A 26,122-nucleotide genomic window follows, 5' to 3' on the forward strand; every position below is an offset into this window, starting at 1 on the left:
ATTATAATGAAGTTCTATGGCAGTTTTGAAGGTATGGTTATGGTAAGGTAAGGGCTACAGTCAATAGAGGCATTTCAGTGTGCTGTATGGTGTTAAAAACAATATAATGTTAATAAGAATTAAATTTTTCTTTTTTAGGTTCTATCACAAACAAATTTTTGAAGCCCATCTTGATGATCAAGGGCATATTCCACTTCGAATTAACCCAGCATCTTGCGTAGCTTCAGCGGTAGGTTTGTTGCGTTTTTTATAGTCACTGAAATGCGTACTGATGAACTAACTATTTCAAGGAGACATAATATTTCTAGAAACGGAATACAACGTTTAAAAGTGAATATATGTGCGTAATATGAGTAATTTAAAAATTAATGATAGAAACAAAACAGCGTTTTTTTTATTTACGCATTTTTAACAATAAGCGTCAATAAGATCACCCTTTGGCCCTTTCTTATCTTATACTTGTCGTTTTATTCTAAATCGAAGATTACACATATGCTCCCAACAAGAGTTTCATTCATCTCCTTGTTGACGTGTGGGATGCGCGAAGCCCTAGAGAAAAATTAGACTTGATTGCTCATTTTTATTTATTAATTTATACTTTTAACAAATTTGTTAAACACATATCTAAATGCCCTAAGCAAACGATGAAATAAGAGTTGGCCCCATCCAACTTAATGCTGAACGTAATTAAACAATTTTCTTTTTCAATTTGGAAACGTAGTCTTTGAAAAACAGTCTTTCACAGTAATTTTATTCTCAAGGTAATCTTAGTACCAAAAAGACATTAAAATATAACGTTCAACCAAGAGTATCCCGCAAATTAATATAGTAAAAAATGGAATGTTTCTGCCCAGCAAATGAAATAATTGTTCAAAAAAAAAAAAAAAATAGAGTCGTTTAGAAAATAAATTGTTTAAGATAATTTTCTCGAAGTCTATAAGAAGCGAAAATCAGCTGTGAACGTCCACAGGCATTAGGTGAGCCAGCAAGTTCAAAGTATTTTTCTCTTAGCTGTAGTTACAAAGGCCGATTTGCAGCAGGAAATGCAGTTTGAAGATAGTTGAAAGAAACTGATAAAAAATAAAAAGTACTGTGTTCCTTTGAAATAGGTAAACTAGTTTCACCAAACCTAGTCGGCCTAGTCTAAGGATTAGAAGAAAATAATAGTTACTATTCTTAAAATAAATTTAATGAATATATAATAACTTTTAAAGAAATCTCGCAAAAAAGAAAAAGTGAACATTAATTTAAAAGAATTTATTATTAATATTTGTTTTCCAGAGTTAGTACACAGTTGTAAAAATACATCAAAAATAGGTAATCTCCACTAAATTTCTAACTTAATACATTCGAAAAGTGCGAGTTCCAAAAAATAAAAATTTGAGAGAGAAAAAGGACACCATTATGTAATAAAATTACCAAGCATATTCTGTACAGCATCTTCTAAAATTTGTATTAAATTGGTACAAATTAAACTGATTCTTAATTCATTTTATTCACAGCCAGCTGTTAAATTTCATTAGGTATTTTGCGATTTTTTTTTTTTTTTTGGCCTATTGTGAACTACAAGATTTATAAAATTTTAACAATTCCTGCTGTTATGTGTTACCCTTTTCTTTATTATTTCCATTGGTTACTTTTGTTTTACTTGTTTGTTGATAATTAATCCATCGCATTTAACTTCAGATTTTATCAATATTGTTTCTTTCCTTGTTGCTTCCGCTTAATGTATTTATTGTAGGCTCTTTGCCACTTATCGCTGTTCTTTTTGTCTTCGCTACCAGGTGGGTATAATCTCATCTGAAAGTGAAAGAAAATTAATTAAATTACAATTCACCAAAAGTTAAGAGAGCGAAAGAGAATCTAGAAGTACTGTCAGCTACGTTTTTTACACTAGTAAGTTAAACAATAACTTTGTAAAATGGAAAAGATTATAAATCAAACTTTAAGTCTGAATGATACACTATTCTGCACGCTGATATCTTTTTCAGGAATAAAACTTGTAAAAAAGATAAGATTCCTACATAACTCTAGAAATAACATTAAGTTTTTTAAAAGATTGCAATGAAGGTTTATTGGATGGATGACATTTATATACAAGATATTTATGCTATTTTCTGGTATAGGTATAATTGCCTCAAACTAGTGTAAAAAAACAAACTGACGCATTTCTTAAGTTTAGCAGCAGAACAACTGAGAAAAGAAAGAAAAACTTAAATAAGTGAAAAAACTAAAAGAATATTCAACAATGTATATTGAAAAAAAGTTTTAAATAGTAATAATTCATGTAGAACCGAATAGCCCAGCAAAAGTTAAAAGCAGTAGAAAAAAAAAAAATACAAGAATAAATCCTATAGAAAAATAAATGAAATCAACAAGATTCTGAAGATGATTCAAAAATAAAAGGTGAAGTAAAACATACAAAACACAACATATAATTATGCTGTGAACTGAGATAAAACAAGCCTCTTCTTGTGAAGGTTAGTAACACAGAGAAAAAAAAAAATATCTACAGAAAAACACAGAAAAGATGTATTAACCAGAGATACAAACTAAAGTTAATAATTAAATATAAATTAATAGCATATGTTAGAACACAGAGAAAAGGTGGCAAGATTTAAAAAAAACAAAAACGAAGAAAAGAATACGGAATAAGTTTAAGTTTGCTTGTTTGAATTTTACTTGTTCTACCTAAGAATACTGAGATTGCAGGTCCACAATATCTTCTTTAGGCTCCTTGAGACGTTTCTGTAAATTATCCTGTGTTAATAATCTAAATCTACATATTAGTATTTTTTTATTTTAAATTAATGAATGAAAGTAAATTAAAATAAGTAGTTTTTAAACATTTGTTAAATTGCTTGAAACTCATTTTACTTAATAAAGTTAATGTTTTAAAATCTGTAAACTAATTATTATTATTAATATTTTCATTATTATTAATAATTACACATTGAAGAAAGTAAAAGATATTGGAGCATGAAAATACTTCCTATTCTCAACTACCTAGATTTCTACTTGAACAAGAGTGAAAGAGATTTCTCCACTGGTGAAAATACTAAATATTCATTAGAAAAAATAGGAAGCAGTTAAAAAGAATTTAAATTAAACTCTTTACATTATCATTTAGAATCAGACTAATTAATATCCACATACGATATATGCAGTCACTCAGCGTATCTCTTATCTCAGTAAATCAGTATCTTGATTAAATATGTCATCTGTACAATATTAAAAATGAATATGTTGCTAAAATTCAACTTTTGAATAAGAAATACTGTCTACAATTGCGAATTTTCCTGAAGGGGTTAATCACTGTCCACGATTTTCTCAATAATCGGTCCTGATAATTTCATGAAACTTAGCAAAGTTGATATTGTTATAAAAGTAACAAGTTTTTCTCAAAAAAAAAATTTCTGATCGAACCAGTGGATTTTTACTTAAACATTTTGGAATATTATAATACATTCTTTTTAAAAAACATCATTTTCTCCAAAATACTAATAAGAAAAGGTGATATAGCAGATTTTTCGATTTTGCAATTTTACCAGAAGTATCGGTTTGAGTTAAAAACATTAGTTTTTACAAACTGGGAGATGTACACATACGAGCAGCATAAACTCAAAAATAGAAAATCGTAAGAGCGAAAGGCCACTTTGCGGATTTAATTTTGGGGGTTTCAGTGCCTTTTTTTTTGGCACGAAATAGTTTCTAGACAATTTTATTACAAATGGCGGTATGAGAAAATCACAAATGTATTTCACTACTGACATTATTTCAAACTAATTTTCTTTGATTATTTTAATTTTGTGAGTTATTAAACAGAAGGTGTTTTATTACATTTTTTTTGAGGGGTATTTTTTTTTTTTTTTTTTTTGCGCATCAACAGCTGAGGTTATTAGCGCCCGGAGCTTTTTCCAGTGCACTGCCGGCCTCCGGACAGTGTTCTCTCGTATTGAGGGGTATTATTAAATATTATTATTTGTCATCGGTTTTGACTTTTATCCAATCATGGACAGCCAAGATTCTTATGTATTTAACCCTTACGAATATCAACTTCCAATGAATTATCATATGTTAAATACTTCCAGTTTTAGATGTATCTAACCTACTTAAAACAGTTAATTACTTAATCCTAGACAATTTCCCAATGAAGCACTATTAAAATTAATATTTTGTTAATTCTTCCAGGACGTTGCATATTAAAAATGATAAACTAAATGACATTACCATAATTCTGTACTTTTCTTTACATGCCCATTCCGACTCATCAATATCATGATAACAATCGGATTTGTAGTCCGGTGGCAATGGCTTTTTATTATCAAATTCACAGAGTTTTTTTAATGGCCTTGATCTAACTATCATCTTATCTAAACCTACAAAACAAAGAAAAATTATGTTAACTACAATGTAGTAGCCATTTAAAAATACGAGGCATCATCATCTATAAATATACCGCTTGATGTAACCAGATGATTGTCAGTAGTAGGTATATTTTATGACAGTTGCTGGCTTATGGAACACAAATATATGTCATATACAAATAATTTATTTGTATTTATAAATTTGTTTTGAGTAAATAGTTATAATAAATAAATTAACTAAAAAATAATCATAATATTTCAAGGAAAATAATTTAAACAAGAAATCATCAATACTAAATCTTAAAAAAAAAAAAAAAGATAGTAACACCTGTAGGTTTATGCTGAGGACAATAAAACACCCCTGGAGTCTTCTTATCAAACACAATAGACTTCATCAACATATCGCCAGCATTAATGGCAACCTAGAACATTAAAAAGAGAAATAATATAAATAAAAATAAACCGTAATTTACTAAGCAAATTATAACGGATTATTATACTAACTGCTAATAACAGTAATACTGCAACAATCAGCCGCATTTTATGAAAGTAAAATTTTAGAGACTTGAAGTCAATGGATTACTGTTAAAAATGAATTTGTAATTAAAACATTTGAAATAATCTGGTACATACATATATTGATTTTGTACGTTTATTTTGTGAATTTCAACCAATAATGATTTTTTAATAACTTAAAAGTCGTCATTTATATAATGAACAATTTAAAATTAATTTTATAAAATTAGATACCAAAAATTTAACTGAATTTTTTTTCAAGTACAGCACTTTAAAAAGTGATTTCAATTCTTAGGAAAGTATTCAGTCTATGTGAAAAATTGTACAAAATTATAAATGTTTATTATTAAGCATTGTAGTTAAAAAAAAAAGAAAAAATATATAAAAATAAATGTAATAAACCACACCTTATTAAGTCACACTATGGGAAACGTAGATGCCAAAGAAAAATGTAGGTTGACTCACCAGCATATAAAGTCAAGGAGGACTAGTTCTTAACTACCTAATCTTCCTACTTCTTCAGTCATAACTGGCTGAACACCCACTTTTCTTTACATTGCTACCAACATCTTGGATTCCAATTAAATAATTTCTTTCTATATTTTTCTTTATTTACTCAATTAAAATTAACTAAAAATTACTACTTCTTACAGACGTCTCTTCTCCTCTCACATTAAGTATTATTTAAGAAGATGTGAATTCTATAAACTTAAGCGGTCAATGAGATGTTAAATTTACTGTAGCTACGTGATTCAAATACGGGAACAAGAATATTTATTATTTGTACTACTGATTTTGTTTTCACATTGAGGGCTAGAAAAAAAAACTTATTTGTATTCATAGCAGCTATTGGAGTCTATTGCCTCAAATTTTATTATATTGGTGAAAAAATTTCCACTTTTCCAACGTTCACGTACTTCAAATTTATAGTTGCTCTGCAGCGTATTTCACTTCTTTCTTCTCCAAAATTTTTCCAAAAAAAGCATGGATCTCTTCCATTCCTTTCTTCTCCATGACTTCCACGAGATTTGGGTAAGTGCTTCAGGCAGGAACTTCACTTCCTAGAAATAAAGCAATGATATCTGAATGTAACATAGTTAGGTTTTCAATCCTTGTGTAAGTCGTGATAATTGATTGTGTGCACTATGACAAATTCATAGAGATATGATGAATGAAATGAAATGATCTCCGCTTTTTTCATCTTATATTTTTATTTAATTCTCTCTAAATAATTTATAAATGCTTCGAAGCGTATCTGAATTCAATATAGCTAAAATATTTTTAGTGTTATAAGGAAATTAGACATTTGCTCACACTTCTTTTGGTAACTTGCCTCTACTGCTATATCAACTGGATTTAAAGCTGTATCAAAAATAAAGGAAAGGTAAAATGAAGAACTAAAGGGGATTAAGTTACATTTTTGCCCAAGATTTATTAATTTATTAAAAAAGAAAAAAAGTACAACATAATTGTAGGCCGGAAATACTTATTACAAGAATAAAATATTTTTGTTTATTATGAAGATAAAAAGTGATGCATCGATACTTGAATTTTTGTGGATTGTGGAGGGTGCGTACTGTTGGTGGGAGGGTTATTTACTAAGGTTTCATGAGGTGAAACTGATTGTATTTTAGAATTTTAAAACTCGTCAGTAGAATTAACGATCTCACGCAATTTCTTTACTTCTCCCAAGTTATCACCTTCTTTTTTCTTTACTGCTATACCGAAAAATTATACTTGCCTTACATTGTAGATGCATAGAATTACATTTCTTATGTTGATTACTTCTAAAATGCCTCTATCATTTGCTTCTTTGCAACAAAATTTTAAGAATTAAAAAACTGTTGAGGAATGGTTTAACTCTTCTTTTAAATTTAACTTAGCAATTACGTCATCACATTACAGAAAGGTTATATAACGGTTACCAATGCGTTTTGACTAAATCATTGAAACCCTGAAGGAAGGTAGTGCATTTCTAATGGATTGGGACGATATTGTTTACCTTTCTCTTCTATTTTTTTCGATCGGATTTGGGTCGGTATTTAGAAAAATTAAAGATAAATGCATGAAAAGAAATGTGGCAACTTTTTTGGGCACTGTCATTATACTGATTGCTTCAGGAATTCATTTTTGGCATCCGCTATTGTTTACATTAGCTAACATACTTATTATAAAAGGCCTTCACAAAAGGTTGGTAAAATATTCGTGTATAAAGTAGGAATTTTATTATTTGTTGACAGTTGTATTTTAATTTAATTAAATTTTATTTTATTTTTTTTACAGAATTATTCATACTGTTAGTTTTGTATTTTCATTTTTATACTTAATCTTCTTTCGAAATACAATTTTGTTTGGCATTCCATATCCTCCATCACATTTAAATCTTATCCAGATGTTAATGACTTTAAAGGTAGGTAGTTGTTTGATATTACGCACTAGAGGAACCGAGCTGGAATGATTATTGAAAGATTATTTCAATTACAGTTGGTTGGACTTGCTTTCGAGCTTCATGATACTAGTAAAGGAATTGAAAGTGGAAAAAATGATCCAGAATTTGAGATTACCAAAATTACGGAACCATCTCTGAGTGACATTTTCCATTATTCATTTTGTTATATTGGAATTCTTACGGGTATGTAACATTTAATATTTGCAAATAAAGAAGAAATGTTTTGTATTTATGCTAGTTTATAGCATAAATCTATAGTAGATCCTTAAAGACGCTATTCTTTCTTCTTCTCCAAACCGTGCCTTCATGAACTGGGCCGGAGAATTTTTCTATCAAAGACTTGTAGCACCTTTTATCTTTTTTTTTTTTACTTTTTTTTAGAATCATACATAGGCACCGGCCGGATTAGAGTTGAAATTAATTTGCTCCTTATGTGCCTATTCAGTCCAAAGTAGCATCATTCTTCGTTTTATTTCCTGAGGTACATCGTTATTCCTGGAATTACAGCACTTTTTCGTAAGAGAAATTAATGTGCGAAATCAGCACGATTACGAATAAAAAAACCTCAAATCTAAAAAAAAATGCGTTTTTGTGAAGGTTCAATTGAAAAGCTGAAATATTCTAGTCTCAACTGATCAATTAGCTCATAATAAGAGGTTTCCTCTTAAAACTTATAGGTAAACTTAAGGTTTTAGAGTTGTGTTAAATATTTTTTAAACGTTTTTGTCCCTCATCATTCTTCTGAATTGCACAATCTTTTTTTCGAGGGCGAGGGACTATTTTGTTCCTATTAAACTAACATTTATGCTAATAATCTAATTATTTAATTTAAAATGTGGTTTTCTTCAATAAATTAATAAATATTTATTTTTCAGGACCATATTATTCTTATCGAATGTATCTTGATATGCTCAATACCCCATTTGTAAAATATGTTAACTGTTGGGATCATACTTTGGAAAGAATGAAGATGGTTCCGCTTTATGCTGTATTGTTTTTAATTTTTACATCTTGTTTTTCTTTTGATGTAAGTTGCTATCTATGCATCAACAAATAATATAAAGTTATTATTGTTGAAAATAAGAAATATGAGCGTAGCTTCCTTTCTAAACATTTTCCATTTGTTTCAGTATGTCTTAACTGATGAGTTTTATACGGATCGGAGTGTATGGTACCGACTTTGGTATATATTACCAGTTTTCGTGCAGTTCCGTATGAGGATGTATATTGGTATGAATTTAGTAGTTAGTAATTTTATTTTTTCTCTAGCCAGCGTTATGAATTGAAATTATAATATTAAAACTTTATTTGCTTTTTTAAAAAAGATATATTTCTACAGCAAAGAGGTGGCCATAATACATTTTTTCGCCCTCCGAACCAAATTAGGAAAATTAAAAAATGATTGGAAGTGGTGAAAATCTTTATTTCATTTTAAAGCCATTTTACAATTTTCATTCTTCCTTCTAAAGTTGCAGGGATGCATATATGTAACTAAATTTATTAGAATGCCAAAAATAAAAATGTTAGAATCACTGTTTTAGTGTAAACATGTCTGAAGCCATTTTCTTATTGTTAAAGCGAGTAAAACAACTTTTCTTAGGATCGAAACAATTTTTTTTTATTCTACGGTGGAAAATAATCGTAAATTTCAAACTAAGAAATCTAAATTGAACAACCAATTAGACCTTAACCAAATTACAATTTAGTCTGTAAAGAATATTTTCATTGCCTAGATCATACAATGAATAGAAAAAAACTTGGAAAATGTTCAGAACTTAAGAGTTATTAATTTAACCTGGAATTTTCAACTGAACATATAAATTAAGTGAGTTAAATTTCTTTTCAGGAATGAGATTGAGTGAAGCTGTATTGATTATGTCTGGTCTTGGAGTTTACCCAGCAGTTACTGCTCCCTTACCTGGAAAGGGTCCTTCTAAAGAACAAGAACAAATAAGTCTAATGTAAGAACAAATTAGCCTACTAATACGAATGTTAAAACTTGTTTAAATTATTATTATGAGAAACAGATGAGTTACAGATCAAAGGATGAAGAAAAAGTAAAAAATGCTGAATACAGTTTTCGAGCTGTGCACAACATCGAACCGTACGGTGCAGAATTTGATTATACCGTGAGACAATCAATGAAGCATTGGAATATGACAGTCCAATATTGGCTTGCAGCATATGTATATAAGAGGTTTCCTCTTAAAACTTATAGGTAAATATGATTTATAGTAAATATTGCGCTTAGTTTTATTTTAAATGAAAATACTTAAGATTAAAGTAACTAACATGAATTCTGGAGCTTATTTCATTGAGTAGCATCAATATAAAATTAATATTTATGATTTTTGAAATAATTGAAAGTTTAAATGTATATTTCAACTGAATTTACAATATTTCATTTTCTAAATAATAAAAAATTGATTTTTGTGAACTCTTTTTCTCTCGTTTAGGTGTTTGTGTATTAACTTTTCTTTAAATATTTAATAATTTAATTCATTATATAATTAAATACATTACCAAATAATTAAAGGTAATAACAATTTGTTTAAAAACGAGGTAAGCTTTAAAGTTCTAAAAATATTTTTTCTGAGAAATTTCTTTTAGTCAGTTTATAAATAAAAAAAAAATCTTTTCTCACCCAACTATCATAACTATTATTTCTTCAGGGTCCAAAACAAAAACTAGAGATCTGAGTGTGATAATTATTCAATTAAAATTCAATAATCGGTAAATTAACTAAAATTAGTTGCAAAATTAATTTTAATCAACAGTAAACAAAAAAATCAAGTGTATTTTAACTTAAAATTTTACGTATCTTTCAAGTAGATGTTATTTTGAAAAACTTGACACCACGTATGAAATAATTTGGGTGATTTCGTTTTAACTGTTTTTTCTCTCATCGATATCGCAACATCGTTCCGATCACCATGTATGATCATCTACGGATAGAAAATCAAGTTAAACGGAATTATATCTCAGAAAATTACTATTAGTTCTATTCTGGTCCGTGCACACACTCGAGTAACTTTTTTACTGGGCGCAATCCTCATTGTCCTGACGCATACTCTGTTTCTATAAAAAATCGGACAGTGGGGATAGAGTGAATATTCCGTTACCAGCGAACAACCAGGGCAACAATGGGGGATTCCCATAGTACAGCTTATCTCCGAACATTCCCCTAGCGTCCATTCTAAGCCAAAAGGGCATCAGCCTGGAAAACTATCAGCACACTGGGTAACTCGGAGAAGCTATGGCTAAACTGTAAGGGGTCTACCTTGCAACTTTCTTGATGGTATCCTTAAATTTCCCTAGAAAATGGTTGAAGACTTCTAAAAAACGCTCTGTAAACCCACACTTCCTGTAGACTAATGTACATCTAATTAAGACGATTCTCTAGGTTTGCATAGATTAGAAACTATATTTTAGTGAAAAAAGTACTCACCTTAATGCCCTAGTTAAATTAGGATTCTTTGAAAATGTTTAAAATAGAAATTTGAATTTCTTCTTACGTCCAAGGTACTTACAAAAACCAAATTTTAGAAATATATCCCAAACATCTGTAATCAAACGAACCTTGTCTTATATATATTATAATAATTTTAATTGTAAAGATGTAAAATATTTTTAAATTTTTTTACAATTAATGAAATTTACAAATCTAGATATTTAGGTAACGGCCAAGAAAATTTCAACACTCAATATCTCCTAAAGCTATGATCTGTACCCATGAAACAATAGCACATGACAGAGTAAAGTATAAAGTATGTGGGAACAAAATTTCATACATGATTGTTTACAGAGGGAGATATAGCGGGCTACGTTTCCGACCTGTTATGACCCAAGAAAATTTCAACACTCAATATCTCCTAAATCGATGGATCTGTACTCATGAAACTGTAGTCCATAACTGAGTAAAGGATAGAGTTTCAGAGAATAAATTTTTTAAATACTAATATGTTGTTTACAAAGGGAGATATAGCGAGGGTAATTTTAGAACGAGTCATGACCCAAGAAAATTTCAACACCCAATATCTTCTAAAGTATGGATCTGTACGCATGTAATTCAAGTTAATAACAAACCAGGGGGACTAATTATTGGAAATTCTAGTTAGGACAAGCCTGTGATACCAATATTTCTTTTCAGGGTGGCTGTAACTTTCATGATCTCGGCGATATGGCATGGAATGTATGCAGGTTACTACTGTTGTCTTTGTTCAGTTCCTTTTTACCTTCCCATTGAGGATATATATTTCAAGAATCTTAAGGACCTTAAGGTTTCTCCACTAGTGAGTAGCTATTTTAGTATTTTTTTAGCTTTATAAAAAAGTAGAAGGATTTGTTGAATTGGCTGAAAAAACCAGATAGTGCAAATAAATAAGGAAGAATGCTTTTGAAAACAAGTTAGCACTTTGGCTGAGGCACCCAGGCGTTTAGAACAGACAATGTAGCCAAATACTTATAATATTTATAGGCAGGTCACTATACCACTCACTATACAGGTCTACTAAGGGAGAAGGGCGGTCCACCATTATTTATATTTTACTCCTAAATTAATTAATTCTACCATGTTGCGGCTATTGTTCTTATGAACTTTCCCAACAGTTCTATAGCTTTAAAGGCTCTATCGCATTTCTTTCAACTCATAATATTTCCATGTTTGCAAGCTTTCTTCTTTATTTGAAATATTTTTCTAAAAAAATTATTTTTGGAGAATTTGTTTTAAGGGGAAGAAAGAGATAAGACCCATTATACATATTAACCGTTTCACACCAGATTTTTTGTTTTAAATCATCTATTTTTGAGCCTGGCTTAATTCATGTATTAATTAAAATTAGTTTTGCCATCGCTTCATTTCATTTAAATTTATGGTGAGATTACAAACATTTAGAGCTCAGGTTTAGGTTAGGTGTTAAAATAATACATTTGAATGTAAAGCATTTTGTAACTGGTATCAAGGGGAATTCTTTCATGTTACTCAGTCTATTATATATTGTCTCCCACGGCTACTACTTCATTAGACTGGCGCCAAAAGTTGTCAGAGGCACTAAGCGATCATTCTGAATAATAAAATTTCCCTATTCGGCGTGATTGAAACTCAGATTTCAAAATAACTAGACAAATCCAACCAATTCATTAAACGGCTAATTAGTCTGACATTCATTGATTCAGTTTCTGACAGTCAGACCGATTGAATGTTGAGATTTTATAAGTCGCAGGGAAAGTGCTAAACCCTTAGATGATTTTTTAAATAAATACCTTCAGTGAATAGATTTATAACAGGATATTTTCTTTTTTAGTTTTGTACTTAATTTTTTATTTTTTTTAGGTTTCTTGGATTTGGTTTATGATAGCATACTGGTGGAGAATGCTGTTGATGGGCTACTGGGGCATGGCATTTCGTTTGCTCACTCTATCTGCCTCTTTCAAATTTTGGACATCCGTCTATTTCATTCCTACTTTTATCACCTTAGTAATGTATGCAGTTTCATTTATTATATTTCCAAATAAGAATAAAAGAAAATCCAAAGAAAATAATACTGTGGTTGAGATCACTAAAAAGACTGATTGAGTTGTACAATAATTAATTTTATATCTAAGCTCAAGGAAAGAAAGACGTATATGTATTTTCGTATATTAAAGTATAAGGTACTTTCTGAGAATAAAAAATTGGTCTGAAAACTGATGTAATTAGTCTGATTAATATATTCTTTAAAAAAGTTCAAAGTTGGCTGAGTTATAACATAGTCTACATAAATTTACTTCATAGAGAGAAATAGTATTGAAAAATCTCCCTACTGTTTAGGAAATACTTTTCGTTCATCTTGTACTATAGAAATTATGATAGTAATAATTTTGTCTCTTTTAACGGTATTAATATGGAGTCCTTAGCGAATGGCGATATATATAGACAACACCTGTAAATATGATTATAGCAAACATTTTTGACGCTGTCGATGGTTCATTTCTTACATGTAAGAGCGTATTATTCAATTACCAGATTCGTTCATATAAGTTTTTAAAAAATGTTTCATTTATCCTATAGATATAAGCTGAATAAAAGACAATGAAACAGTAATAGTACATTTTGAACCACACTCTGAATTGTAAACTATTATATTCAATCAGTTTAAATAATAATCAGGCAGAAATCATAATATCATTTCGGTGAACAGTAAAGATTGATAAATGTTTTGGGTAAGGCTTTTAAAGAAAAAAAAAGTAAAATTTGTGATAAATCAGAATATTTTAGAGTTCAGGCAAATAGTTTTTAAGCCTTAATATGAAAACAAAACCGTTGCTCACTACATTTTACCTTTTAACATACAATGTTACTTTTATATTTACTTTATTAAATGTCACTTAGTCAACTATAAATTTTTTATTATTTTAAAACGAACTATTCTTTAGCTAATATTAAAAAGGGTAGATTTCATTTTCTAATAATTGATATTATTGATAATATAGATATTATAAAAATACATACATATTTTTTTGTGCAATAATTCTTTTTCACACAAAGTAATAACTATTAATTGTTAGGTCCAGGTTGGTTAGTTGACCAAAAATTTCTTTGATCTATCCATGACATATTTGTCTTAGATTAAATTTTTAAATGTTTGTTTTTCTTTGAGCATGAAATGCTTTAAATTCACGTCCTCCCTTATAGGGCATACTTGTGTTTTTAATATTATAACGTATTATTACACATAAGTATTTATTGACAAAAGTTTTTAACTTCCTTAAGATTTTTCGGTACGTAAAAATGAGACAATTCCAATTAAACAGGCTGTTTTCCACGATCTTGAAGAATGAAAAAAATTCGTTGTATTTACATTTTCTTTCTTTTCCTAAGAATTCATTCGTACTGGTGGAACATATTGTTTTTTAAAATTATGTAATCATTATCATTTTAGGTTTTAAGAGTAATTAATAAAAGACTGGCTCAAAAATTGTGATTCCTACATTCAACTTATATTACTGCGGTAAATGCTTATTGTTTTATTATTCAGATAACCGTAATAGTCCTTCCTTAAGAGTAAATTTCTGACTTCATTAAATTAAAAATACACTCTATCCAAACAAGCTTTAAAATTTCTTTAACAATTGGGAAAAAATAAAAACAGTGAAACGTATATTTTATTAGTTCTTCCTTTATTTATCACTTCTTTTCTATAGTCATTATTAGTAAGATGTGACCTAATCTCATATATATCTCAGTTTTCAGACTTTTAGTCTGAATTAATAGTTAATAACTATAATAGAAATTATTGTATACTTATCAGCATGTAAAAAAGAGAATTACATTCAAGATATTATTTAAGAGATTTTTCTTATTTTCTTTCTGAAACAATTTTTTTTTTTCATTACAAATGTTATCAAGTTATCATACTACAATTTTGTATAATTAAGAAAGCTACTTTTTTTTTTTAACTGTTACGCTAATATTCGAATAAACTTCCGTAGCATTTTCCATGAAGTGAATATTGATACTATTTTTTTGTCTATGATTTCATCTGTTAACTATTAAATGTTTGTAGAGTATATGAAGAAGTGAATGTTGTTCAAAACCATTTAATAAAAAGTATTTTTTTAGAACTGTGGCCTGAATGTTTATTGATGCTTAAATTCTTTAAGCCATTTCTTAAGGCTAGGATTAGGTTTTCCCTTTTGTACATCAATGTGGCCGATACTGTATTTCCTGGTCAACCGTTAAGTTACACTTGGATGAACATTCTCTTACAAATAAATAATTCCATCATTATCATCCTTATAGTTGTAATATGTAAGCACCAAACTTTAAGAACTGTAAGTACAAGTTCAATTTAATAAGAAATAGAAGTGTTTTATAATTGTAGGTTTAACCTTGATGTAAGCTGTTATATTTATTAATCCTGGTGTTTTGAAAAACAGGCAGAATCTTTATATATTTAAAGAAAACATTGCTATAACCACAATGATAGCAAATCTGAATGCGAAACTAGCTGAGGTAGTGATTGATGGAGAAAAATAAGTTAAGTTGACGATAAAGTCAGGAATTTCTGAATGCATCTCTTAGTGGATTAGCATTTCCTTCAGTTTCGGCCAGAACAGGAGATGAAACTCAAGGTGAATGGTACAGAGAAAGAGGTAAACAAGATTGAAACTGAAAGCCGAAAAATACTTAAGACAAATCTGTGTGTGGATTGTTGCAGAAACTGGATCGAATGATCCTAAAACTGGCACTGCTATATGGTTTTTATGATGGTTTTTCAGAAGCAGCTTTCTCCTTAGTATGTTGCAATTATCATTAAAGTTCTTTATATTTATTGGCATTTTTTTTTTTCATTCTACAGTTTAAGTTGAGACGGAAGAGATTCAATGTTCTGTGCTAGATACTTCCCTCAGAGAGATCATTTTCTTTGGACTTTTTTTGCACTTTGGAGACCTCAAAACGAACTTACTGATGGAAACTATATTTAAAATTTGACATGATCTCATTACTTTCCTTACCCTAAAGTAAAGTAAACATTGATAAGCTTGAAGTAAATATGTTAAAAAGTATGTGTTACGAGATTTCTGAAATTTCCAGAATTTCTTCGACTCCTGCAGTTGACTTTTAACGTGAAATGCTTATTGCATCTAAATAAGACTATTTTTTTAAAACATTTTAATTTTTCCATTGCAGCAAGTAGCATTATCGATAACCATGGAAATGTCCAGTATTATAAAAGTTTAGAATTATGTCCTAAATATTAAAAAATAAGTAAATAACATGAAAATTCCATTTTCTGGAACTTTGGGTCCATACTTGAGGGTGAGTAATTTTTTACTGTCAAAGTAGTAATTTATTTAATAGAATTCCATATAAATTTTGCAACTAATTGGTTCTTAATTGTATATTATCTAGTTTATACAGAGACATATTACTTTATAGATGAAGGAGATTGAAATAAGAATATTTATTCCAATAGAGTATTTATCTAATTTTAGAATCTGTTAATTTCAGAAATATGACAAAGAAATCCAAATATTATGTTCACCATGTTTATTCGGCTCTTCAGTTTTTGTGGTAACATTTAGTCTTCTGGCAATGGTTTGTGTAAATGTATTAATTTTTACTTTAATACATTATTTTACAGGACTAGAGATACAAGCTTCCCTAAGAACGATCTCTTGAGAACTTTTATAGCTTGCTATTTTCTCATATAATTTTTTTTTTAAAATATGTTTCTGGAAAAATTTGTTTTAAGAATGTGGGAAATTCTATGAGTTAGCTTTAATTTTAAACACTGTTCAAAGTTCTAAGGACTAGCAAACCAAAGTTCAAGAAATTTGTCTACCTGCTTTATCACTATTTAAGCTAGTTCATCTATAATTTTAATATAAATACTTAAGTACATTTGTCTATTAAGATAATAATAATTGAAGTAAAGGGAGTCGCTTGGTGTTCCTTTTTTTATCTTGAATTTTTACAACAATTATACGAGTAATTTGTTTTAATTTACTTTATTCATGTGTTTATTATTTTTTTCAGTTCATAACTATCAGTGATATATTTTGTTTAGTACACAGAGATAGCCTTACCCCTTGCTTTCTGAGAAGTTTGAATCCTAAAAGTAAGTATAATTCCAATGAATTAATTGAGTATTGCATTTATATACTTCGTATGGGTAGGAAAATACTCCTCTGAGTCAACGAAATCTTCCATTTTACTCTAGTAACAAATAATTGGCGCATGGAATAATGAAATGAAATTAATAATTATTTAACTATTTTCAGTTTGTCCTTCATTACTGAAGAGTTTTAAACTTTTTTCTTGTGGAATTAATTTTTTTAATTATTTATTGCTTTTCTTGGGTGGACTAAATGTAAGTTTTAAAGAAATCCGTACTTAATAATTCAAATATTACTTCTTCTTTTTTTTTTAATTTAAGGCGCGTCAACATCTGAGGAAATTGGTGCCCATATTACTATTATAAAGTGATTAAATTGTGAATGTAAGTTTCCTGATGCAGTTCCAAGAAGCTGCAGCCAATTGAAAAAATAGAACCTCCTTTATCCTAATGTAAAACATAGTTAAATGATAATTAAAGATTAAAACAACTGCTTATTTGTGTGATACAATTTGGTAATTTAACTTAGATGACAATTGATAAATGAGCTAATAGGCTAAATAGGATCTACTCTAAAAGTAAATTACATAGAGTTCATTGAGAACAATTATCATTTAAAAGAATCAATGAAACAGTCACCTATGTTCATAACTTATTCAAGCAATACTTCAATCAATGCAAATAAAAGCATTTGACAGCTGTAACAAATATTTCTACCAAAATGATAAACTTCACCTTTATAATTTTTATTTAAGTAAGCTGTTATCATAAGCGATGAACGTGAACTTTGGCAACAAACTAGGTCTCCGCCCTGCAATCTTCTACACGGCGCCCTCAGATATTGACGCGCTTTAAATAAAAGAAAAGAAAAATACATAAGGAAATATTATCTAATAGAACATAATATTCACCGCACTTCAAATTATCGATGGCTTCCAAGTAAATTGCTAGCAAAAACTTACTATTGTTTCAGATAATAATCGCTCAATAGGACGGTATTTTGGCAAAGCAGAGGCAGATAGCTTCTTGCTTCATCCATTGTCACAGATTTAATTCTCGCTGTTGTCAATCTCGAACTGAAATTACCAATCCCCCTTCCAAAGAAAACTAAATTACTAATATATTACTAATATTATTAATATTCTTTGACAACTTACCCATAACTTGAAAATTCTCTGAACAATGGCAAATTTGGAACTACCTACTTTTCCTCTGAAACCTCAAACCTATCTCAGTATCCTGCCTACTAACCTAGCACAAATATTCAAACTTCTTTCTCTACAAATCTCTTAACAGGTGAATTTTCATCAATTAAAAAGTGTGGATATCATCTGTTGACAATATTCTTAAGTGAACGCAAGGCGCACAGCTTTTTGTTACTTTTACTTTATTGGGTTATCCTAGTCTCATCGGGAACCTCCGGGTAACGTTTTAATACCTATATTTTGCGTTGTACTGATGAAAGTCCTGCACTTTCTACGTGATTCTTACATTCTATAATTTTTTTTTTGCCAGCGAAGTATTGCAATCCTTTAACTTCAACTGATTATTAGAACGCATTTATATAACAGCGGACAAATAGAAATCGTTGTTCAAGTTCAAAAATGTATAAGTTTAAACAAAAAAAAAAAGAAAAAAAGAACTTTATTTTGCGAACTGAACTATTTTATTTAAATAAACACAATATATGAAGGAGTAACGTACTTTTAATACATTGCAGTTATTTCTATTTATATGAATAGGAAATACAAATTTACGTTTAAATAAATTTTTTCGCTTAAAGATTCCAGCTCAAAATGCTATCTGTCGCGGTGGTTAGAGATTGGGAATTCAATACGGTAATGTCAGATACTTATTACGTCCTTCGCAAGTATTCATATATAAAGTATATGTATATATATACTTTTTATGATACATTATACAGACTTTAATAGGAAACGAGTAGTTTACTAAATACTTAAGTAGTGATTGAAGTGCTTAAAATTAAGCAATATAATAAAACGTAAAATAATCATTAAAATATGTGTGCTTTTTGTACTTATTTTCAATATATTGCAAGAGAAATAAAAGTGTAAAAAAAAAAGAACGCACGTGCACGTTTCTATTCCAAATTTAAATTTTTTGTCCATTTGAACTGAACTAGTTCGTTATTTCGCAAAACTGGAAACCTACTGTCGCGATAAAGATTGGATCGCTGCGACAGATCGCGTAATGTAACGTAAGATCAACTAGATCTTTTATCTACCCCTACAAATATGTTCTGTGTGCTCGGGCCTTAATAAATCAATAAGAAATTGGGTTTCCTATTTTTCAGGATCAAGCAGTATTACTTATGCCTTATCTTGTACTGCAGTTTGCAAATATATTACTATTGCTTGTCCTTATATTGTTAGCACTAATTGAAAAAATTAAGGCACTAAACAAGCTAGTTATTTTGGTTTTTGGTGAGTTATTTTAAATATACATTTTATAATAAAGTATATGGAAAAATTAAATAATATTCATCGTTCATATATTTTACATTTTTTAGCATTCATGATACACAACTGGCTACATGTTTTCTGTTGCTTTCGCAGTCTTCTACGTCTCAGTGATTTCTGAACTCAAGAAACTCATTTAGTTCCTTTATTGAAAAGATTCAATAAAACCATTACACCATCTGTAGTTTTTATAAAACTATCTTTTTATTTTAGTTGTAGTAATTGCTGAAGTTGATGTACTAGTTTTTATTGAGATTGAAGGGGTCTTAAATGGGACTTTCTTTGAAGTTGCTTTACGAGCAGAATGTGCGATTGTCTCTTCGGAACAGCCAGTATTATTGTTTATGGATTCTGTGGTAATGCCAGTTTTCTGTGTTGAATGCCTGTACTTGTAATCATCATTTAGTAATTTTAATTTTAAAAAAACGGGCGGGTATGAGCTAGCGCTCGGGGACCGCCTTTAAAAACAAAAAAATTGCACACACATTAATTTTAAAGTTTGTTATAAAAAAGTAAAATGTTGCCCTTTGCATGCAGAGTTTATTTAGCCATTTACGCGGAAAAAGGCAAAAAAATAAAAACGAGATATTTAATAAAAACAACGATTAGAAAAATCTGGAGATCTAACTTGGGGCTGCTTTTAACTTTGATAAACTACAATGGGATCAATTAACTAAAATTTTGGGTTAAAAGTTAACTGAACTAGTATCCCTGGGTAACTTATATTTTTACTTAAGATGACATATGAATACATGTAATTAATAATTCATCATCCAATATTTTGTTGGTGGTTGGAAGTAAATACTGAGAGAAAACAGGCCACTACTTAATCATTGTAAATGTATTATGAAGGCCTAATGGAATTTAAATATTTATCTTTACTATTCGCGTACCTGTAAGTGATTGGACAATATTTTATAATTCTTTCCCAGTTTGGATCTTCATCTTCCCAGTTGTCTAATCTTGCAAATTCACAGCTTGAGTCAAATTCTGGATTATCGCAAATATGCTTTGCACGTCTCGCACCTTCACAGTCTTCTTTGCCATTTCTACAGAAATCTCTTAGCGATCTTAAAAAGCAAATCATATGTTTATGAATGTATAAAAAATAAGTTGTAATATTAAATACATAAAGAATATTTAAAGCTCATCTCCTCGAAATCAAAAGGGAGGATTTATTTCTTCCATTTCACAAAATCTTCTAAAGAAAAGGACAGGAGCCATTTATAAGCGATATCAACTGAAAACTATAGAGGCTCTTAAGGTTGACTACGAGAAGCTCTATAAAATATAATTTCTGATCAATGTTTTATGCTGGGGTACCTTTACCTGGCACATGGTAGGTTGGTGAAACCTTAGCCGCTCTATCCTACCAATTAAATTGGACTAAGATTGGCAAAGTTTTTAATTAGCTATAATAATAATACAATAATTTTAGGAAGGGAAAGGATTAGCTGAGTGGTTAGCGAATACTGGATTTGGAAACCCAGAGATCACGGGAGCTTCTTTACAGCTCACTGGCCGGTGATGGACAGTTGTGCATTAGTTGCCTAGCCCTGAAACCCCAAAGGGTCATTTACATGAAATTTCGAATAGAATGTCAGTTCACGGGTTACATTGTTTACAAAAAAAAAAGTAACAACATCAAGAAAAATTTTTGAAAACTCCATTTATACCATTTTTGGCACCGTTCTAAAAGTCTATTCGTATATATAAATAAATAATAAGGAGTAGAGAATATAATCTTCTATGGAACAAATTTTCTATTGAGTGTTTTCCAACGCTACACTTTTTTGGGGAAGTTTTTGACGTTTAGCCCTTGTAAATCTGTAAAAGACAGTTTGAATTTTTATTTGAGAAGAAATATTTTTTTTTAACACTCCCGGTACATTTACATCTTAACAGCAGTATCTTAGAAATTTGGGAAAAATGAGACCAATTGAAAAATTGCAGTGTAATAGAAAATTCAAAATTTTAAGAAAAGCTTATTACCAAAGTACATAATATTAAGTTTTTAAACTTAGGATGGAAGATTTGCGAGGAATCGGTCAAATAAACCGGTCAGATAAATTTTATTTGACCGATTCCTCGCAAATCTTCCATCCTAAGTTTAACAATTTGAGGTCACGAAAACTATATATTCATTAAGTTTTTAGGTATACATGTAAAAGTTTGATATGTATGCGTATCACTTTTATTTATTTATTTTTTACAGAAAACAATTATTTATGTCGATACGGCTCAGTGTTTGGATACCGAAAATATCAAAATTAAAGAAATTTTATAATGATTCTATTATTTATTGTTATAAGTGAATGAAAAGTAGTATGGCGCATCACATTTCTTTTCCTGCCATTAACTTATTTGACGCATTAATTATTAATATGTATTTATAATTATATTATTTTATTATACATATCTTACTTGTCAACGATAGGTGCAGCTCCATCCTGGATATTTTGCAGCATAATTGTCTTCATAAAATCATAAACATAGGCCGAACACTGTTCAGCACAAGAAAGTAACTCATAATCCACAATGCAAGAACCTTCGGTCATTTTTGGATTGTTTTCTGGCTTTTTACAAGAAACAAGATTATCCGATAAGATGGTACCCCCAAACTGCCATAATGTTAGCAATCCGGCAACAATCATTGATTTATTGTAATTTTGGCGGTCCCATTTGAAAGGCGTTCCTCTTAAATACTTTTTACCATCAACCTTTGTCGTTAAAAGATTTGCATATTCAGCTTTCAATACGTTCTCGTAATCGAGATGAAATTCATCGAAGATCAGTATAAATACATTTTTCTCTCTAAAATTTCTGAGAATTGATTCTGCAGTACAGGCACTATGCTTATTCAAAGGTTTAGTCCTTACATAAAACATATTATTACTTGTATTGAACATTTCAATATTTGGTAAATCTTGTTTTTTAATAGATGTTTTATCAGTCATGTCGTGGCAGAAATCATTTTTCAGTTTATAGGTTGTAAGTGGTTCATGAGTTGGTGTTCTAAAATCTTTACTAGAAGTTATCAGTCTTCTGAAAAAAAAGTTTCTTAATTAGCCACAGTGTTTCCGTACATAAAACACAAATTCTAGACTTGGGAGGAACAAAATTGTAGAATTTCATAATAATAAAAAAAAAAAACATTAAATTTTAAACGTCACACTGTAAGTAAAAATTAAGCAGATTTGGCTTCTACGAATTTCCCTCAAGAGTTACATCAAATTAGTAACAAATTATCAAAAGATCTTGGTTCTAAGTTTTTCAATAAGGCTATTTCTTATAATTGCATAGCATCGCAACGAAATTAAATATAATTTAAAGATAATTACTATTGATAATTGTATAATTTTCCAACTTCTAGACCATTGATTTTGGCATTGTGAGTATTATTGTAATCTGAGAAGAATAGATCTTGGGATAAACTGCCACTGCCTACACTGAGAGTGGGTGATTTCTGAATCCTTTGCGATAGGTATATATCGTCCTTTATACAATTCTAGGTAAGGTAGATTTGTCACTACATCTACACCTCTATACTACTAGTCATACACATCGAGACGGACCTGTAAAGCTAGACTGAGTTAAGATAGGACTAGGATTTGATTTACTAAATATTTTTTCTTACAATCATTGATATCAGTATCTTTACTGATAAGGGAGTGTTCTTTCACTCCCTTGATTAAGTTAGATTCTGTTATATTACAAGAAATTCCTACTTTGTCGTTGATGACTTGCAGGAATATTTTCTTGTAAAAGATTAAATGAAATTTGCAATCTAAGGAACAATAATCGGTTATATTACAAATCAAATGAGAATTATTTTGGCACTCCGAAAATAACTCACCTTTCTTCTTTAATTAATAGCAAAAATACAAGCAACATCAAGAGTGTGACCACCGAGATGACGAAGATGACGAACCAAATGGCTGAAGCGATATACCCTGGCCATCTGCTTACAAGTGTCGCAGCACCATGAGAAATACGTCCTCCGCGTCCATTCATCGTTTCTTCTCCATCAATAAGAAGTAGACGAACTCGCTCGTGTTTCTCCATTGAGGTGTTTTAACTATATAAAATAATAATGTTTTATTTCTTGATCATCACACTATATTTATAAAGACTTCTACTGGCAAACAAAGAAACTTTATTGTTAGATTATGAGAACTGATTTTCTCCATCTTATTACAATATATCTTATTGTAGCCTTCAATTTTACCTGAGAAAACCAATAGTTTTTAAATTGATTGTGTTTCAAATTTTAGAAACCAGTTTTTATAATGTTCCGAGGAAGAATTTCCCTTTTAATAATAACAATAATCAATATTTGTATGTAGAAAAGCTTGTTTCGATCCATCTTCTAACAATTTGTAAGCGAACCTATATTTGTATCTTAAAGTTTCGAGTTTCTGAAGCAATCCAATTTTTTTTTTTCATTTCAACAATTTTAGTTCTAAAAATATAACAGCATTATTCTTATCTGTGTTCATTGACTAAAAAATAATTTTTCACAGTTATGCTATTTCTTCTTATTATGTAAATGAGCAGTGTGTACGCATCTTATCTATAATTATCGTGTGACATCTATAAACAATTGCTAAGTCAAAAAGGGGGCTTTTATTTTCAATGAAAATACCATTTTGTTTAACTTATAACGTTTTTCCACAAATGCAATGTTAGAAAGTAGAAATTTGTATAAAATTAAAGAAACTAAATTTCCACCTAGAAATATTATATATGGGGAATCATTGTTACAATTGAATCTATACTTTTGAGGTAATCCATCTTATTTTTTTCAATTAATAGTTTCATAAATGTACTGCTACTGTTCAGAATTTCCTACAAAATTTGATTTTAATTTATTGATTGACACCATTTATGAAACTATCCAACAGTTCTGTATTTATATCACTAAAACTTTCCGAATGGACCACTTACCTTATATTGCATTACTTATTTTTACAATTAAATTTTTTTCTAAACATAAGTATAGAACTTACTCGAGTTTTAAGACACAGAAGTGAATAAAAAGAAACATAGAAGAGTTTTAGACTTGAATTTTGCAAGTTGTTTAAGAGATTAAAAATAGTTACAAGAGGCTTCCGCAGACTATATTTAAATGTTCCCAAATTAATTTCACTATCCTAATCATACTATACTATCTGTATAGTACTTGCAAAGTATTTTATTAGTTTTCATCGGATGATAACATTTTTTTTATTCAACGTATTTTTTTATTTAAATGTTTATTATAAATGTTACATTTTATTATGAATACTACGATGTACAACATTCCTTTTTATCAAGTGTTACTGAGTGATAACTTAATAAAAATATATCATTTTAAGTTTTCAAAATATGTTTGATTGAGGTCAAATGACGCTGTGTTGATAAGGTACTGTTTTATTACTTGAGGACATAAGTGTGATAACTGACATATTGAAATACTTGCTTTTGACTTCACATATTTAGAGAATGATATCAATGGACATAAATAATTATTGCAGATTAGTTCACTTCCGTTTTGAACAGGATTGGAATAGTTGCTATTATAATTTAGTATAGTAGAATCTATTAGTTCATTGACATTAAAGTTTCTATTATTTTGTGCTATATTGTTCATCAGCATATAGAAAAAACCATGACAAGGGTAGGAATTTATGAAACTTACAGGAGTTATTAACACTTTTAAATTCCTACTACTCAGCAGAGATCTGTGGTTTATTAAGATTTGATGGGTGAATATGCTGCCTCCAAATCTCCAAGCTGTGTACGCCATTGCAGCTATCTGGGCTTTGTCATTTTTGCAATTCCACATACCTTCCACAGGTGAATGTGACAAATATTCATTAGGTTCTAGCTTTACGAAAAAAGCATTATGATAATCATAAAGAATTTTTCGATAGTCCAATTTGATTAGAGGAACAGTAGATTGATTGCATTGAAGTTGCATAAGGTATACCTTTCTGTGAGGAAACTTGTGTAAAGCACTTTCAATAGCACAAGCTTCTTTAGCTGTCATTATTGAATCATCGATTATAAAAAATATATTTCTCACTGGTTTTACATTAGTTGAAATACTGCCTTGCTTGTATACAAATGTATGACGTCGTTCTCTCAAAAGCTTACATTCCTTCAAACCTGGTATTTCAAACCTGGTTGCTTTCAAATTTTCATCATGATTTCTTATAATTATCAGCATTATGTAAATTCCTACTAATATCAAAATTAAAGGCAGCAGCACTGTAAATATTCCCAGTAATAGTTTATTTCGTTTTATATGTCTCTTGTCAATATTTTGCGCTGGTTGTTGGTTTTTTGAACGATTTACCAATAAGAATAAGTTCTCTCTATGGATATTCATAACTTTAAATATGAAATAATAATAATGACTGTTCTTACCCGAATACTTGAGGCCAAGTTAATAATGATGCTAATAACCTCGGGAAAGCAGAAATATTAAGACACATCGCATCCAATAACTTTGTAATCTTTCTCGAACAATTTTTTTTTTTTTTCAACTAAAAGAAAAAGAAGAAACAAAAAATGTATTTTGCCTAAATGTGATGTCCTCCTGCCTGACTACACCAATATCAAAAAGAATGACTAAAAACTAAAACTAAATTCATTCAAAAGTTGTTCTTACTTTATTAACAGATGTTCATTGAAATAGTGCTGATAGATGCTATAATAAAAATGTGA

The 26,122-nt window shown here is 29.4% G+C and overlaps 4 protein-coding genes across 13 annotated transcripts; 2 read left to right on the forward strand and 2 right to left on the reverse strand.

Annotated features, from left to right (window-relative positions):
- Positions 1–1,242: 1,242 nt before the first annotated feature.
- On the reverse strand, positions 1,243–6,752 carry LOC141449038 (uncharacterized). Of its 5 annotated transcripts, none has more exons than XM_074118059.1 (6): positions 6,625–6,752; positions 5,801–5,944; positions 4,872–4,949; positions 4,696–4,789; positions 4,231–4,379; positions 1,243–1,800 (listed from the first exon to the last, which is right to left on the reverse strand). In XM_074118059.1, the coding sequence occupies exons 3-6, from the start codon at positions 4,905–4,907 to the stop codon at positions 1,693–1,695; spliced, it is 387 nt and encodes a 128-aa protein (XP_073974160.1). In that variant the 5' UTR covers positions 4,908–4,949; positions 5,801–5,944; positions 6,625–6,752; the 3' UTR covers positions 1,243–1,692. The 5 variants fall into 5 exon arrangements, with proteins under 5 accessions (XP_073974160.1, XP_073974161.1, XP_073974158.1 ...); XM_074118060.1 differs by lacking the exons at positions 5,801–5,944; positions 6,625–6,752 and adding exons at positions 2,692–2,748; positions 5,291–5,447; XM_074118057.1 differs by lacking the exons at positions 5,801–5,944; positions 6,625–6,752 and adding an exon at positions 5,291–5,446.
- frj (membrane bound O-acyltransferase domain containing farjavit) lies at positions 6,724–14,939 on the forward strand. Its single transcript, XM_074118045.1, has 9 exons — positions 6,724–7,073; positions 7,167–7,293; positions 7,368–7,515; positions 8,208–8,359; positions 8,463–8,562; positions 9,179–9,293; positions 9,371–9,550; positions 11,483–11,624; positions 12,665–14,939. The coding sequence occupies exons 1-9, from the start codon at positions 6,862–6,864 to the stop codon at positions 12,905–12,907; spliced, it is 1,419 nt and encodes a 472-aa protein (XP_073974146.1). The 5' UTR covers positions 6,724–6,861; the 3' UTR covers positions 12,908–14,939.
- LOC141449032 (uncharacterized) lies at positions 10,144–26,065 on the reverse strand. Of its 5 annotated transcripts, XR_012455305.1 has the most exons (6): positions 25,823–26,065; positions 23,268–23,489; positions 21,836–22,456; positions 20,305–20,481; positions 10,781–10,895; positions 10,144–10,277 (listed from the first exon to the last, which is right to left on the reverse strand). XR_012455305.1 is itself a non-coding variant. In XM_074118049.1 (5 exons), exons 2-5 carry the CDS (start codon positions 23,474–23,476, stop codon positions 19,608–19,610), a joined length of 1,191 nt encoding a protein of 396 aa, XP_073974150.1. In that variant the 5' UTR covers positions 23,477–23,489; positions 25,823–26,065; the 3' UTR covers positions 18,559–19,607. The 5 variants fall into 5 exon arrangements, 4 of the variants coding, with proteins under 4 accessions (XP_073974150.1, XP_073974147.1, XP_073974148.1 ...); XM_074118049.1 differs by lacking the exons at positions 10,144–10,277; positions 10,781–10,895 and adding an exon at positions 18,559–19,794 and having other exon boundaries at positions 21,836–22,453; XM_074118046.1 differs by lacking the exons at positions 10,144–10,277; positions 10,781–10,895 and adding an exon at positions 18,559–19,794 and having other exon boundaries at positions 25,823–26,063.
- On the forward strand, positions 15,986–19,591 carry LOC141449037 (uncharacterized). 2 transcript variants are annotated; one of them, XM_074118055.1, is made up of 6 exons: positions 15,991–16,132; positions 16,325–16,411; positions 16,853–16,934; positions 17,098–17,186; positions 19,246–19,375; positions 19,462–19,591. In XM_074118055.1, exons 1-6 carry the CDS (start codon positions 16,091–16,093, stop codon positions 19,530–19,532), a joined length of 501 nt encoding a protein of 166 aa, XP_073974156.1. In that variant the 5' UTR covers positions 15,991–16,090; the 3' UTR covers positions 19,533–19,591. The 2 variants fall into 2 exon arrangements, with proteins under 2 accessions (XP_073974157.1, XP_073974156.1); XM_074118056.1 differs by lacking the exon at positions 17,098–17,186 and having other exon boundaries at positions 15,986–16,132.
- Positions 26,066–26,122: the final 57 nt, after the last annotated feature.

Source organism: Rhodnius prolixus, unplaced genomic scaffold (assembly GCF_049639745.1).
Source record: "Rhodnius prolixus isolate KJV_2025 unplaced genomic scaffold, Rpr scaffold_2, whole genome shotgun sequence".
Classification (NCBI taxonomy): Eukaryota; Metazoa; Arthropoda; class Insecta; order Hemiptera; family Reduviidae; genus Rhodnius; species Rhodnius prolixus.